Source organism: Amborella trichopoda, chromosome 4 (genome assembly GCF_054954075.1).
Source record: "Amborella trichopoda isolate Santa Cruz 75 chromosome 4, AtrichopodaSantaCruz75HAP2 v2.0, whole genome shotgun sequence".
Classification (NCBI taxonomy): domain Eukaryota; kingdom Viridiplantae; phylum Streptophyta; class Magnoliopsida; order Amborellales; family Amborellaceae; genus Amborella; species Amborella trichopoda.
Genome location: NC_142339.1, coordinates 10751789 through 10769142, shown reverse-complemented (window position 1 = coordinate 10769142; position 17354 = coordinate 10751789). Strand labels below are relative to the sequence as shown.

The 17354-nt window shown below is 33.9% G+C and overlaps 1 protein-coding gene across 1 annotated transcript in view; it reads right to left on the bottom strand.

Moving 5' to 3' along the window:
- Positions 1-1445: 1445 nt before the first annotated feature.
- Positions 1446-17354, bottom strand: part of LOC105421317 (beta-glucosidase 12-like) — a 35206-nt gene continuing 19297 nt past the window's right edge. Inside the window, exons 8-13 of the mRNA XM_088863640.1 lie at positions 9767-9882; positions 9392-9606; positions 9241-9272; positions 8858-8960; positions 8616-8724; positions 1446-1691 (exon numbers count right to left, since the gene is read on the bottom strand). Coding sequence (XP_088719766.1) covers positions 1514-1691; positions 8616-8724; positions 8858-8960; positions 9241-9272; positions 9392-9606; positions 9767-9882 — 753 coding nt within the window. The 3' untranslated portion in view covers positions 1446-1513. The remainder of the gene's footprint in view (positions 1692-8615; positions 8725-8857; positions 8961-9240; positions 9273-9391; positions 9607-9766; positions 9883-17354) is intronic.

Genomic DNA, 17354 nt, shown 5'->3' with positions numbered 1-17354 from the left:
GAGGTGAGGTTTAAATTATTTTAATAGAGCTGTAGTCCTATCAATATCATTTTCCATTTCTGAAATTCGCCAAGAACTTGCTAGTTTGCACTTTTGCAATTTTGACATTGACATGCCTATAATGGAAATGAAGCCGAGAGAAACAATGACATAGCCTTAATTGCCTTTCGCTATCCACTTCTTGAGGTAAACTCTTGTCCTGGTTACCAGTTTTAGTACAAGAACTTGTGGAAAAAATTAGAATGATGTGTATTTTTTTTTTTTTTTTGGTCTTTTTCATTGTAGACATTTCTTTGTTTAGTTGTAGATATGTATTATCTATATTATTAGTTTAACCCATCTTATCTAAAATTAATCTTAGGTCATATTCACACCATTTCAGATTTTTGGGTCCATCATATTGCATTTAAAAAAATAATTAGGAAAAAACAAATTGATCAAAATACCTCTAAAAGATTTAGAAGGTATTTTGTTTTATACTTTTTTTGCAAATTATTTTTTGATATTTTTATTATATTCTTCTATTTTTCAAGAATACATGTTCAAAAATTCAAGTGATTTAAATTTGTAGAAAAAAAATTAAAATTCAAATATGACATGAGGTCGTGACTGTAAATCGGCATACACTCAATACGGGTTGTTGGGCTCATATGTAGTTGTGAGCTAGTGGGCTAAGCATTATATATCCAATTGGATGGTCTGAGATATGTCACCAAGTTCAAGAATTTTTTGGTTAGGCTTTGAATTTAGTCACAAGTACATTTCTAACTATTTTATTTAAAATTTGATGGACAAGAATAATTGTCACCTCCTATGTGTATGTGTGTGTATATATATAAATGGAAATATATTTCCTAAGTTACTAGCTATAATGAATAGTATAAGCGACTAGTTCTTAGCCGTCAGATCTTCATCAGGTATTCAAAATTCATATCACTACTGAATTTTAATTTTTTTTTAGAAATTAGATTGTAAGGAAATTTTAAACGTATGTACTAAAATATAGTGTGCACAATAAAAAAATATATAAAAAATATTTTCTAAAATATAAACTGACCAAAATACCTCTAAAATATGAAGGTGGTTCATTTTAAATTATTGAAAGTAATTGTTTTATATTTTTATATGATGCGTAATAGTATTAGGTATATACATCCAAAATTCACTATTAATTTGAATTATAGAAAAACAATTAAAATTATAATAGTGATCTGAATTTTGAACCACTCAATGAATATTTAATGGCCGAGAATTAGTATCTTAAAAAATCCTTTTCATATATATATATATATATAGACTACCAGCTTCTGCATGCTGAGGCACTTATTACAACCAAGACAACAATTCCTTCAATCACCAAACACATAAAATTAGGAAAGTATAAAGAAGGTAAACAAGTGCAGTAAAAGAGAAAAACACGAGTGAAACTCGAAAGGAAAGCCACTTGTTCACCTAGTGATTAACTCGAGTTTAAAACATCAATCAGGACTTCAGGTAATTTCTCAGAGCTCCATTAATGGTGGATTCTGCCTTTGAGGAAGTTCTTGTACCAATAAGCAGAGAGTTTTGGATACCTCTTCAAAGTCTTGTAGTCCACGAAAACAAGGCCAAAACGAACAGAGAAACCAAGGTACCATTCATAATCATCCATCAATGTCCAAGGGAAGTAGCCGTTTACATTCACTCCTTTCCTGAGACCCACAATTTCCCATTTATTATCCAGATCTATCCAAATTGCTTTGGAGGATTGAAATGGTATTTCTATTTAATTTTCCCATCAATGTTGTCTCTTATAGTAATTTTACGAAAAGATTTTAAGGTAATATGGTATTTTTCGCATCTTTATTTCATAAACCTTAGTTATTTGTCATTGGTTATGAGGATCCTCTTTTTAATCTTTTGTTTTATGTAATGTTGGTCCTAAGAACTCCACCATTGCCAATCCCAAGACAGATGAAAAGGGGGAGTGTTATGTTTGGCTAGTAACCAACATAAAAGTTCTACTACATCCATCATGAATCTGATCTAAAGTTACAGGCTTAAGCTAAGGCATTCTATTTATTTGACGCACCATATTGGCACCTCGGTACAGTGAGAAATGAGCAAAAGTTTGATAGAGAATTATGTGGAATGATGCAGCATAATAAGGTCCGGCTTCGGTAATAAGTAGGTACGGATTCCAAAGAAATATCAAATAAGTGGAAAAAAGATTTTTGTAGTATACCCCAAATAGTTTGGATAAGATTGAGAGATAATGTTGATGATGATGGTCACAAGGATTTTGTTAGTCGTTTTGATAAATTTGGTGCGTTTTTGTCAGTTTTAGAATTAGGAGTATCTGAAAGTAATTCTCCAACTGGCTTGTTGTGTCTTAAAAGAGTTCAAGAATGTAAACTAAACTATACTTGTTTCAAATACTATTTTAACTGCCTCAAACTTCCGATGTCAACAAATGCTTGATATATGCCTTACCTCAAACATATATATATATATATATATATATATATATATATGGCGAGACTCTAGCATGTATATTTGAAACTAAATTGTTGTCACTATATTGTTTTAAAGTCAATCAATGGTTTTTCAAAAAAAAAAAAATTCCAAGTATTTACTTGAGAGAATTAGAGACACACTCAATCTCCCACCAAACCTTTCTTCTCTCTATAATATTATCTCTCCACACCTAAGTTCTCATTCTTTTTCTGACACTGTCTCTCTCGAGACAATGACCCAATATAAAAAGAAAAGCACAACAAAAAAGGTGGTACCCAACTCCCTATCTTTTCCCTAAGGGAAAATTTAACTTTATCTTAAACTTGGACCACAAGTCCATCCTAAAACAAAACCCATATGGAAAACAAGATAGTTATTAGTATTAGAAGAAAGTTTGATTTTGGTTAGAGTATTTTGGACATTTGAATATAATATAAGGGTCATTATAGAGAATTTATATAAAGGGAAAATTTCGAACAATGAACTAAAATTTTTGTAAAGTTCCAAGGTGAAAATTCCAAGATGAATATAGAGAGGTGTCCAAAGCATGCAACACATGCAAATTTAAATTTGGACTGTGTGAAATCTGGATTTTTTTGTATTTTCTTGTAAAGTCGGACAAGCAAATAGAGTCTATGTTAAGAGAGGAAAAAATCAATAGAAAGGTTTGCAAAGAATCCAGAAAGATCCTTGACGGTCTATTTATCCATGTACTATGTATTTGTGATTTGAGAGTGAAGAAATTATGCTAATTTGGTATCTTTTGTATGCATTACAATTTTTTTTAAAAAAATCTTTCTTTCTCCATACTTCCAACAAGTGGAATCAAAGCCAATGTGCTCAAGAATGACCCATTTGATCTAACAACAAATTCCCCTTCTCACTTAAGACAATTATGGGAATTGGAGTATTTAAATGACAACATTGTTGGGGTCTCAAGATGCTTGGGATATTGTTGAAAAGGGGTGTGCAAAACGGGCAACCCCTCAAGAAGAAGCCGTCATGGATCAAAGTAAAAAAATTGTGCTGAAGGAGTCGTGAAGGTTGCACAAGAATGCTTTCTTTATTATTTATCAAAAAATTAATGAGAGCACTTTTGAGAATGTTGCTTCCACCGCAAATTCCAAGAGGGTATGGATGAGTCTTTATAACTTTTTTAAGTGAGTTGAAAAGGTGAAAAAAATGTGCCTTCAAACTCTCATAGCCAAGTTTGAGGCATTGTATATGAATGAATTCGAAAATGTTTTGGCATACTTCTCAAGGGTTTTGGTTGTTGTAAACCAACTGATAACAAATGGAGAAAATATAGATGATGAAGTTAGAGTTATGGAGAGAATACTATGGTCAGTTGATTGTAAGTATGAGCATATAGCTGTAGCCATTGAAGAATCAAGTAATTTAGAGGCTATAACTATAGATCAACTAATGGGTTCCTTGCATGCCCATTAGCAAATATTGTGAAAAAAGACTCAAACCTCTTTGGTTCATGCACTTCAACCAAAGCATACAATAAAAAAAGAAAATGAAGAAGCTCGTGGGAAGAGGCCAAAAATGTCATGGCAATGGAAGGAAATGACATGGAAGAGGCAACTTTAACAATCGAGGTTTGAGAGATCAAAACCACAAGCTCCAAGAGAACAAGGAAGACGTAATTTTTTAAGGTCATATAATCATTCAATGTATAAAAAATCTACTATTGAATGTTAGAATTGCAAAAGATATGGCCGCTATAGTTTTGAGTTTAGATGCCGCTCTCAAAATGATGTATAAGCAAAAGCTAGAAGAAGAAGAACCAACTTTGTTATTAGCTTATAATGACACCAATAAAAATTGAATTGCTACTTGGTATCTTCGAACTGATGCACGCAACCACATGTATAATAGATAAAAGTTGTTCGTGGAATTGAATGAATTAAGTCATGGGCATATTAGAGACTTATCAAAAAGACCCATAAAAGGCAAAGGTAAAATTTTGATTAAAATAAGAAAATGGTGGTCATCAATTTATTTATGATGTATATTATGTGCCAGACATAAAAATTAATATTTTAAGTGTGGGGCAATTGTTTGAAAAAGGCTATAATAGTTTTACAAAAAATGATAGCATTTACTTAAAAGACCAATAAACTATTTGATTGCCAAAGTGATTATGCCTAATAATAAAATATTTTCAATTAATATTAAAAGTGAAATTATGGAATGCCTCAAATTAATTTTAATTGATGATTCATGATTACAGAATTTTCATTTTAAAGATCTTAATTTTGATGTTTTGAAATTGTTGGCGAAGGCAAAAATGGTGAATGATTTGCCACAGATAAAGCAACTCGATGATGTATGTGAAGGGTGCATTGTAGGAAAGTAACATTAAGAAAGAAATCTTAAAGAATGGAAAATCAAGGAAAGCACAAAATTCTTTCCAACTTGTGCATACAGATTTGTGTAAACCACTTGAACTCATATCATTTGGAAAAGGGTATTTTCTAACCTTTATTGATGATTATAATAGCAAAACATTGGTTTATTTTCTTAAAGAAGAATTGAAATCAAAGATTTATGAAATTCAAATCTTTTGTTGATAAAATGGTTTTCAAATTAACGTAATAATAATAGATAGACAAGGAGAATAGAATTCAATTTTTTTTTTATATTTTGTTAAAGAACAAGAATTTGTCACCAAATAGCCACATCTTACAAACCACAATAAAATAGGGTTGCAGAAAGAAAAAAAAAACAATTCTGAATAGAGCAAGAAGCACGTTAAAAGAAAAAAAAAAATGGCAAAAGAATTTTGGGCCAAGGTCATTGCTTGTGAATAGGTGTCCCATAAATGGTTTGTGGTATGTGACATCTAAAGGAGCTTGGAGCTCCTACAAGCTAAATGTAGATCATCTAAAAATCTCTAATTGTGTGGCTTTTGCTAAAACTCCAAAGGAGAATAGGGAAAGTATTGATGTCAAAGGAGAAAAATGTATATTTCTAGGCTATGGAGAAAATACAAAAGTTTACAAGTTATACAATCCCATTACTAAAATTATATTCGTCGTAGAGATGTGATTTTTGGTGAAAATTGAGTATGGGAAGGGAAAAATAATCGAGAAAAGAAACCATGGAGTTTGATTAGGTAAAAGGCTAGGAAGATGTTGAGTATCAAGAAAGTTATTGAGTGGCTAATTCAACAAGGATTTCATCTCATAGGCCCATAAAAACAAAAAGCCTTCAAGAAATTTATTTGGTTACACATAGGCTTGATGTTGTGGATGAAGAATGAAGATTTCACATTGCTTTGTCTTTATACAGATTTTGATCTTATTTGTTTTGATGAAGCATGTAAAAGTGAAGTGTGGAAAAACGCCATCTATGAAGAGAATGAAGCAATTGAGAGGATTGACATATAGGAGCTTACAATACTTCCTAATGATGAAAAAGCCATTAGTTTGAAATAGATCTACAAGACAGAGATAAATGCTAATGGAGATATCAATAGGTATAAAGTAAGGTTAGTAGCTAAAGGGTAATGATGAGGCATTTGTCCCCGTTGCCAGTTGGGAAACTATTTAATTAATTATTTTGTTGCAACATGAAATAAATGGAAATCTTTTCAAATGGATGTAAAATTGGCATTCTTGAATGGTGTTATTGAAGAAGATGTGCATGTTGAACAACCAATTGGTTATGTGACGAAAAGACAAACAACTAAAGTTCACAAATTGAACAAGGCTTTATACAACTTAAAGCAAGCACCTAGGGCATTGAATAATAGAATTGATAAATATTTTCTAGAAAATGGGTTTTGTAAGTGCCCATATGAAAATTCCTTGTACATGAAAATGAAGCAATTTTTTTGTTTGTCGGTTGATGACTTGCTCTATATGGGAAATTGTTCGGGCATGTTTACAGAATTCAAAAAATCTATGATCAAGGAGTTTGAAATAACAGACATTGGGCTCATGTCATATTTTCTTGGCATTGAAGTTAAAAAAATGGACACAAAATCTTATGCTAAAGCGATTCCCAAGAAATTTAAAATGGAGAATTATAATATAGTAAATACACCGGTGGAATGTGGTCCAAACTTGAAGCAAGAAGTTGATGGATAAAGGATTGATCCTACTTTTGAGAAAAGTATCATGGGAAGCCTCTTATACTTAACATAGACAAGACATGATATTCTCTATGGGTTTGTTTGATTTGCTGGTACATGTACACTTGAAATACGCCTTAATTGAGAGTGGTCCTCCATTAAATAGAGGGCGCATTAGAAGTTTGTTTTTTCAATTGTCTAATATTTTTTATCGTGTAATTTTCATTTAATAGTGGTTGGTTGTAGACTTGGACAATAAAAAAGGCACCCCAATAGGGCATTCACATGTTCATCAAATAAGCCACCAACCATGACACTATCGACTTGAGCGGCCGAGTACATAGCTGCCACATCAAGTGCTTCTCACGCATTGTGGCTACAAAATCTTCTCAAAGAACTTCTAAAGCCTCAAGAGCCTCCTAGGAAGATCTATATAGATAACCGGTGTGATATCACATTAGAAAAGAACTTGGTTTTTCATGAGAGAAGCAAGCGTATTGATACAAGGATTCATTTCATCAAGGACCAGTAAAAGAGAAGAAGGTTAAACTTCCTAACACAAAGACACAAGATCAAATTGCCAGTATTTTCATGAAACCCCTCGAATATAAAATGTTTTTAAAATTAAAATTTATATTAGGGGTAACCAAGTTAGAAAATTAAACAAAGAGGGGGGGATTAAAATAAGATTGATTTTGGTTAAAGGTATTTTGGGCATTTGAATATAATATAGGGGACATTATGGGAAATTTTTGAGTAAAGTACTAAATTTTTTGTAGAGTTTGAAGATAAAAATTCTAAGATTAATGAAGAGGAGTCCAAATCATGCAATGAATGCAAAGTTGAATTTGGAATGTGTGTCCAAAATTTCTTGTGTTTTCTTGTAAATTCATCAATGCAAGTACGGCGCATATTAAGAGAGGAAAAACTTCACTAGGAAGGTCCATGTACTAAGTATTTGTGATTTGAGAGCAATGAAATTATGTTAATTTCTTTTTGGGTAATTCAATGGGGAAGACTGGCCCCTACCCATTTTTTCAGGTAGATTAGGAGTTAGCTTTTTTGGAAGGAATTAGTGAGGTGGTGTTAGTGGTGGGAATGAAAACCACAACATGGTAACAAGAGTGTGGGGTGCTACCACCATGATCCCACCCCCTTTCCCATTATGTTAATTTGGTATTTGTTGTGTGCATAAGAAAAAATCCACATAGAAAGTTTCGTTCATCCCTACTTCCGACAATTAGGAGATAACCTAAGAATATGAGACTCAAAATAAAAGGAAACTAATCCCCTAATAATAGGGATTCAAAAGGAGAACCTTAACGAAGGAACTAATTCCTTAAAAATAACAGCCCGAGGGCTGGCCACCACCATCTGAGGCTCGGGCCATGGTCATGTCAGGTCCAGCCCTGTTTGGCCCGGCTTGCCCCTATTTTTTCCTTTTATTTTTCTTTGATTGTATTTGCGCAGCCCGAGTTGAGTCCAGACTATGGGGAGTTGGGCTAGGCCTGACCTAGCCCCTTTCCAAACCTACCCTTCTAAAGGAAATTCTACGAAACATTTCCATACCCACTCAAAAGAAACTAAAAGTGCCTATATTTAGCCAAGGGTGCAGTTGGCATAAGGATGCTTCTGTAGTTGTAGAGGTAAGGTGCGCCTTCAAATTTGATCATGGTATATAATTTTGATGTAAAATGTTCTTAGGATTATCTCAAAATCTATTTTTATATCTAATTATAAAATTTTAAATTTCAAAAATGGTTAAAATCAAGTAGATCTATAAATATATGAAAATCTTGAAAATAGACGGTGTAGATAATATGTTGTCAAATGCACTATGTTTTAGACTTAAAATCTTTTTATTTTTCATGGTCATACATCTCGATGCCGAGATGATCGATCAAAGGGCTTTTCAACATTAAATTAGCTTTTCCGATGGATTTTTTAAGCGCATCCGTAGCTCTACATTATAAGGTTGCAACCTTATATAAACTCTTTCCTTTAAACAATGATAATTTTTATATGTCAAACTTACTGAATCGCCCGATGAAGGTAATGAGTGTGTCCTCTGTAGAATTCTACTCTCATTTGGTCATTAAGGGCCTCCTTAAGAGGAATCGACGCGTTGTTAAACTCAGATACACCTGTTCAAACAATTGAACACTTTAGTACTTACACAGTCTATAAATGTAACCAAAATAACAGAGAGAAAAAACTTTGAAAATAAAAAATTGATGAGAAACTAAAGGTGAAAGATTGATGAGACAGAGATGCTACCATTTTCTGTGACATAAATGAGGGGATTGTTGTATCTTTTCTTAATATAAACGAGAAGATCTTTAAGACCCTTTGGATATATGTAGAGAAAACCGATACCCGCCTGAAAATTTTCACCTCCAATTAATTAGTACACTTTTGAATGTTCTATATTGCATTCAAATTTCGCCCAGGATATGCTAAGAAATCTAATATTTCAAAATAATGGAAGCAACACTACAATCTGTTCAGAATTCTAATATTTATAAATAAAAGAACAACATATGACATGGAAAATCAAACGGAAAAAATTTGCCTAAATGCAAGGCTAACATCTGAAAACAATAAATAAGTACAATTTAACAGTGGCTAAAATGAAACGGTTGTATGATTAGAGACTTCACCTGTGGGCCGATCAATTTTCCATTCTTCATTCCTTCTCAGACCAGAAACAATAAATACTTAATATTTTTAGTTTATTGTGAAATAATGACAGAGTAGAGAGAGAGAGAGAGAGAGAGAGAGAGAGAGAGAGTACTTTTAGTTTCTTCTTACCTGTGTAGTTAACTTGTGAGTCAGTTCTGTAGCTTAGTACATTACTCTCACTGGGAGCATTGAACACATAATTGGTGGTGTAATAATTCAACCCCAAGAAATCATATGATCCCTTCAACATCAGTGACTGCTCCTTGGTAAATTTGGGCAACCTTTCTCCCACTAAAGCCCTCATGCTCAATGGATAATCACCCAAGGCAATTGGATCCCAAAACCTAAAATACAACACAAATATAAATGAGAAATATATTTAAAAGAATAATGTTATTCCTCTATTTCATATTTTGAAAACTACTTTTTATTGTTTTTGTGAGGCTAAATTATGTCCTTCCTGGGTATATGGAAAACAAAATGCTTTGAAAAAAGAAATCTAACCATCCAAACATAAAGTCAATGGCTCTTTGCGCAGCATCGTGGTTGGATTTCGAAGGAGAGTAAGGAACCATCCAATTGGTAACAAGGCTAATGCCAATCAATCCCTTTTGGTAGGCCTGCACATATTTATATTCTGTTATCCAAAAAGTAAATAGAATAAAATAAAAAAGAATGATATTTCAATTGTTAAAATGGACACAAAGATTGCCATGGCCCTATAAACCTTTGTGAACAATGTTTAAAATTTGAGTGACTCAGATTGGAAACGGTCGATCCAGACCACGGATCGGCCAAGCAGATCCAGATTGCATTAGATGATCTGGATTGGCCAGGCAGATCCGGATCGCATTAGATATCGAAAACTGGCAAGCTCCCATGTGAATCGGTCTCATTGTATTTTTTATTATTTTTTAAAAATTTTATTCCCTTAACTTGTAAAATTTTTATTCACCAAATCCTGCGGTCTTTTCCAATTAATTGATAAGGAGGATGGTGGCCCACCCCACTTTGTATAGTTTCGTGTTCGTCGGCTTTTTGAAACTCCTTGTTCCCTTTATTGGACATAGTTTCTATGAGTCCCCCGACTCATATCTGTACAAATCCACACATTGATCATTAATATTTAAGGAATATATAATCCATAACATGGAGATCAATAATGTGTAAAAACAATAAATTTAAAAAAACTAAAAATAATATTCGTTTTGAAGGAAATGTTTAAATCATTGATCTTATTTTATTTTTTTTGAGAGGAAGCATGATTTACATCCATCTTTGGATGGATGGTTTGTGCCTGGGGGACCAAATGTAGGAATGCATTCCTGGTCACATATAGCACTTTTCCTTCTTTATTACTTATTGTCTTTATTAGTTATTGGCTGGTACCACGTCCATGCATACTCTTGTTAGGCTTACCTCGCGCGAATAGTCTCGTTTTCTTAACATGCGAGTCTAATGTCTTTTTTTTTTTTTTTGGGAATATACTTACTTTCCCCTTATCCAACCTTAGATCAAGTGAGCCACTGACTGTTTGATCTAGATTCGACTTTTCAAAGTATTTTATATTTAGTTTTTTTCTACATATTGAATGAAATTTAGTACATGCCATCATATCAATGGGCCGTAACTAAACAAATATTTAAAAAACAAAAAGTATAATAACCAAACTACCGCTTGAATCTTTCAAGAGTATTTTGGTCATTTTATTTTATTGAGACTATAGTTTATATAGATTTTACCGTTGCAAGTTTAGAAGAGGAGTGGATGCCAAAATTTGATGTCAAAACATTTTATAAAAAATATTAAAAATAAAATAGTGTAGAGATGTGATATTGTGATTAGAACAATCTCAACCGTCAGTTCAAAATTGGTTTTGTGTACCTCTAGTCCTTGATACGAGGCAAATCGTTCTCGCCTCTACCCCTTCTTTGTTTTGGGGTGAATAAGCCTTCGACAAGCGATTTTTTTTTTGTTATAGGAGATTTGCGTTCCCATTGTAAGCATAAATGCTTTTATTTATTTTTCAAGATTGTAAATTTATATTTCTAAATTTTATATTTTCGTAAAAACTATTTGTTAAACCTTAGATCTACTTATTTGCGAAAACGTGTGTATTGCAAAAAAGGACATGCCTAGTAATGCCGTATTTCTTTGTCATTTACCCCTACCAACAGTGCAAATATCAATAGGGCCAGCGCATTATTTCTACGGTGTTAAAAGTTAAAAAGGAAGGGTTTTTTCCTATTTGGAAAGAATTAGTTTACAATTGGAACTGCGTGAGAAGACTTTGAAAATAATTTAATTAATTGAAATTTAAGATTATATACCTTCAAAAAAAATTTATTTGTCCCAAAGTTATTTCCCCGATTGTCTTTTCTAAGATAAACGTGATAGCTTATTGTGAGGGTCATAACTTTTTTTTTTTTATGATAAACATTTGAGTTAGAGAAATCTAGTTTGTTTGAATGAGTTGTATTTAAAATTTTATTTTGACTATAAAATGAATGTCATGGATAACAAACACTCAAACATAAGATAGGTTAATAATACCTATGCATTTCAATAATATAATAAAAAGTTATTATGTAATACCATTTTTTGTATTTTGGAAATTCCAAAAACTAGATTTTTAAGAAACTTTAGTAAATGTTTTTTAAATTTATTGTCAGATCTTCCCCATCCGACCGATCCACCAATCTGGATCACGTTCCACCTATGCAGACAAGTTTTCAGGATGGCCAATCTATGTCACCAATCTATCTTTTAAACAATGATTTTGGATGTTTTCTTAAGTTGAATCATATGTTAAATAAGAGTATAAAATACTATGGTAAAAGCGAAGATGACTCCCTTTTTGGGTTGTCTTTTAAGGGCCTGTTTCGATGTAATCATTTTCATATTTCAATATAATTACTGTTGATAATAAATTATTTATTGTTTAACTATTTCCACCCATAATGTTATGGGATTGTATATAAGGAGACCATTTATCTATGAAATAAGGAAGTCAAAACTAATCCTAACCTGCTAATATCAAATAAGGTAGCTTAAAATATATCATAAAGTTCGAAACCTTGAGTTTTAGTCAATAATACACTCTCATCCTTTCGAATTCATATTTGATTGAGATCGGAGCACAACAAATAGCTATGTGTATCTTCTATTAGAAGACTGATTCCTCCTAATTTTCGCTCATATTTGGAAGATGAAAACCCTAGGAGGGCTTGTAAGGAGAACAAGAAAAGCAAGATAGTTTTTTTGGTGTTTTTTTTAATTTTTAAGGTTTTTTAATGTTTTTTATTTATTTATTTCATTGATGGACCAGTTAGAGACTTTTTAGATATTTTAATTAAGGTTAGGGAGTTTAGGTTCAAGTTATATTTAAGTTAACACCTTTCGGTCAAAAGTTAAATTGTATGGACAAATATTGTCCAAAATAATAATTTTTAATATAAATAAAGGCATGGATGGGCTGGAGACTCATTCATGTATTCCCCTTTAATAAAAGAAAGACTTTGTCTTGTACAAAAAGCTTAAGGCTTGGGCCTTAGGTGGGAGAAAACCTTAGGGTTTCTCCAAAATTGTGTGTTTCTTGCTAATTTTTCTTGGATTTTTAAATTTCTCCTACATCAAGTAGTAACAGAGCCCGCAATCCACACAAAAAGCCACTGTAGCCATACGGAAGTTACTATAGCAGTACAAAAAGTATTGTAGGAATACGAAAGTTACTGTAGCACCACTTTTCTTGGTGCCCTAGGTCATCAAAAAAGAGGGGAAATTATAGTGGTGTTTGGGGTTTACTAATTTGGTCAATGTTTTGCCAAAAACAACTTAGATCTTGCTGATTTTAACTACTTTTGTTGATTATTTGCTTAAGGTTTTTGATTTCAGCGTACCCATGACAGCGAGAGGGGCCGTAGAATGGGTATTTTAGTAGACCCACTTCATGATCCTGGAGATAAGAGATGAGAGAATTGAGAAACTTGAAAGACAAGTTCAACAACTGATACAACAATTTGCGATCCTTAATAATGGGCAAGACGGTGATCTTTTAGCTCGAAAGGATCTCAAATACAACACTCTTAACCATCACTCTCCGCGTGTGGAGTTAAGTGATGAGGATAGCGATCAGAGACATATATTGGGATGCGTCACTCTAGTGATGTCGATTTTAAGGTGGATATAGGAGTTTATAGGTTGGTTAAAAATACAATAGAAAGGGTTTTTTAGTATAAGGAGGTACCTGAAAATAAAAGGATAAACATTATTGCCATAAAATTGAAAAAATGTGCGTCGGCACGGTGGAAACAACTTAGGGCTAGAAGAGAGAGGATGGGAAAGCCCAAAATTAATACAAGGGAGAAGATGAAAAAGAAATTGAAAGAAAGATATTTGCTTGAAAATTATTTGCAATCCCTCTATTACAAGATGAATAATCTTCACCAAGTTGAAAAGAGTGTAGAGAAGTATACCGATGAATTTCATGAGTTAATGGCTCTCAGTGATATGGTTGAAAGGGAAGAACAGTCCTTCGCTCATTATGTTGGTGGGCTAAGATCGTCTATACAAGATGCGGTGGTTTTACAACGTATTGGACCTTAAATGAGGCTTATATCCTCGTAGTTACGGTTGAAGCTCAGTTGAGGCATCCATCATCAAGGTGGGCTGGAAGCCAGGGTAGCTCAAAAGGCCGTGGAAGTGAATATAAGGGAAAAAGTGGAAATTTAGTGGGTGGACAGTCCTCATAGCCTGCTGATCTGTCAAAACGGTAGGAAACTATGGGTATTGGGGCTGGTTCTAGTTGCCAAATCACCCAAACAGCAGCACCATAAAACGCTTTAAGTGTTCGGCGATTGGACATGTCTCTTCTAAGTGCCCGAATAGAAAATTTTTGGCCCTTGCTAAAGAGGTTTTAGAGGATGACAACAAAGCATCTTTTGATGGGGACCCTATTTATGATGAAGAGCCCAAGGGAGAAGAGCCTGAAGTAACCTTTAGTGACCATGGTGAGGGTTTGGTGATTTGGTGTAGAAAGGTGACCCACAAGGTAGTAGATGAGGTGGATTGTTTGCGTACTAATATTTTATACACTCAATTCATGACCTACGGGAAGATTTGCAATCTTATCATTGATGGGAGCAGTTGTGAAAATATTGTTTCTCAGGAGATGGCAGACAAGTTGAAGTTGAAGATAGAGAGCCATCCAAAACTATATAAGATAGCTTGGTTCAAAAAGAGAAATGAGGTAACAGTTTCTAAGAGCTGTCTAGTTTCTTTTTCTATTGAAAAGCACTATAAAGATGAAGTGTGGGGCGATGTTGTGTCTATGGATGCATGTTATTTATTATTGGGTAGTCCATGGTAATTTGATAGACATACCATACACGATAGATTTAAAAACACTTATTCCTTTGTCAAAGATGGGATAAAAGTGGTTTTAGGTCCATCTAAAAAGGAAAGTGCATCCAAATCAAATAAAGGGTGTGCAAGCCTTCTTTTTTTGGCTGAGTTTATAGAGGGATTGGAGGAGTGGAGGATGGTGTTTGCAGTGGTCCAAGTGGAGAAGCAGCCTATTAGTTTGGTTCCACCATAGTTAGAGCCCTTAATGAAGGACTATAGTGATGACACTCCAGATGAGCTACCAGAGGGTTTACCACCTATGAGGGACATTTAACATTACATAGACCTCGTTCTTAGGTCTAGCCTACCAAACAAGGCTGCATATATAATGAGCCCAAAGGAGTATGATGAGTTGTAAAGATATGTCATAGGGCTTCTATAGAAGGGGTTCATACGATAGACCATGAGCCCTTGTGCTGTCTCGACCTTGTTGACTCCAAAAAAAGATGGGACGGCGTATGTGTATGGATAATAGAGCCATTAACAATATCACATTCAAGTACCGCTTCCCAATTCCTCACCTTGATGATATGTTAGATAGGTTGGCTAGTGCTACTATGTTTTCTAAGATAGATTTGAGGAGTGGGTACCATTAGATCCGTATTCGACCTGAAGATGAGTGGAAGACTGCATTTGAAACACGAGAGGGCCGTTATGAATGATTGGTGATATCATTTGGCCTCTCCAATGTGCTCAGTACTTTTATGAGGGTGATTAATCAAGTGTTCAAGCCTTTTATTGGAAAATTCGTGGTGGTATACTTTAAGGGTGCGGTTTGTATAGAGCCTAGGCTCTAAACAATCAAATTAGAGCCTACCTTCAAATAGTGTCAAGAAATGTCGTTTCAATCTTAGAAATCTTTGTGAAAGATATAAAATATATTTTCATCTTTAATTATAAAATTTAAATCTTAAAAATAATCTAGATCACGCATATCTATGAGAACTTGAAAATCTTGAAAATTGACGGTCCAAAAATGCATTACAGAATGCACTATTTTCAAAACTTGAAATCCATTTTTTTCTCATGACCATGCATCTTGATATCGAGATGATCAATTGAGAATATTTGGGCATCAAAACAACATTTTCTAGTGAAAGTTTTGAGGGGGTCTCAAATTTGATTGTTTAGAGCCTCGGTTCTATATAAACATTTTCCATACTTTAATGATATTCTAGTGTACAACATTAATGAGCAGGAGTATATGGAGCACTTACGGTTGATGTTTGACATGTTACGGGAATAACAATTGTATTTGAATCGTAAAACGTGTGAACTCGTGACAGATAGCCTTATCTTTCTTGACTATGCTCTTTCAGTTGAGGGAATCAAGGTTGACCAAAGGCGGTAGAAATTGTCAGGGATTGCCTTACTCCTACTACAGTGCATGATGTTCACAGTTTTCATGGGTTGGCTACTTTCTACAGGAGGTTTATCAGAGGTTTCAGTTCAATTATAGCACCTATCACAGATTGTCTGAAGAAGGGGGGATTCGTATGGACTGCTGAAGCCGAGGAATGTTTTCAATTGGTGAAGCAGAAGATGACTGAAGAAAAGGGAATTTGTATGGATTGCTAAAGCTGAGGAAAGTTTTTAGTTGGTGAAACAGAAGATGACTGAAGTACCCATGTTAGCTCTTCTAGACTTTGATAAAGTCTTTGGGTTGGAATGTGATGCTTCACATGTTGGAATTCGTGTAGTGTCGAGCCAAGAAAGTTGCCCCATTGCCTTCTTTAGTGAGATGTTGAATAACACCCATCGATGCTATTCTACTTATGACCAGAAGTTTTATGCTATTATTCAAGCCTTAAGGCATTAGCGGCATTATCTGATTCAAAAGGAATTTATTTTGTTCTTAGATCATTAAGCAGTGAAGTATATTAATGGGAAACATAAACTAAATGAGCGGCATGTTAGATGGGTAGCCTATTTGCAAGAATTTACTTTTTTTATTCGGCATAAGGCAAGCAGTCAGAGCAGAGTGGCAAATGCTTTGAGTAGAAGGTCAACTCTATTAACTATCATGGCAACTGCTATTACTGGGTTCAATTTTATGAAGGATTTTTATAAAGATGATGATGACTTTAGGGAGATATGAGACCAATATTCCAGTGGAGTTGTTGGGGATTTTCTTACTCAAGATGGATTTCTCTTCAAAGGAAACTGTCTTTGCATTCTTGCAGATTCCCTTAGAGAAACCCTAATAGCAGAGCTTCATGGGGGAGGTCTTGGTCGACAATTTGGTCGAGACAAAACCATAATATTGGTGGAGTCTAAGTACTATTAGCCAAAATTGAAGAGAGATGTTATGCGATTTGTTGAGAGGTGTTATACATGTCAACTGGCTAAGCGGCAACGACAAAATACCAGGCTTTATTCTCCACTTCCTATTCCTAATGCACCTTGGGAGGATGTTAGTATTGATTTTATTCTGGAACTTCCAAGAACTCAAAGGGCTATGGATTCTATATTTGTGGTAGTGGATAGATTCTCAAAGATGGCTTATTTTATACCTTGTAAGAAGACTCTGGATGCCACACATGTTGCTAACTTGTACTTCAAAGAGGTGGCAATCTTTTGAGAAGTATTGTGAGGGAAAAGAAGAAACAGTGGGACCTAGCACTGCCTTAAGCTGAGTTTGCCTATAATAGTGTTTGCAGTAGATCTACTAGTAAGAGTCCTTTCGAAG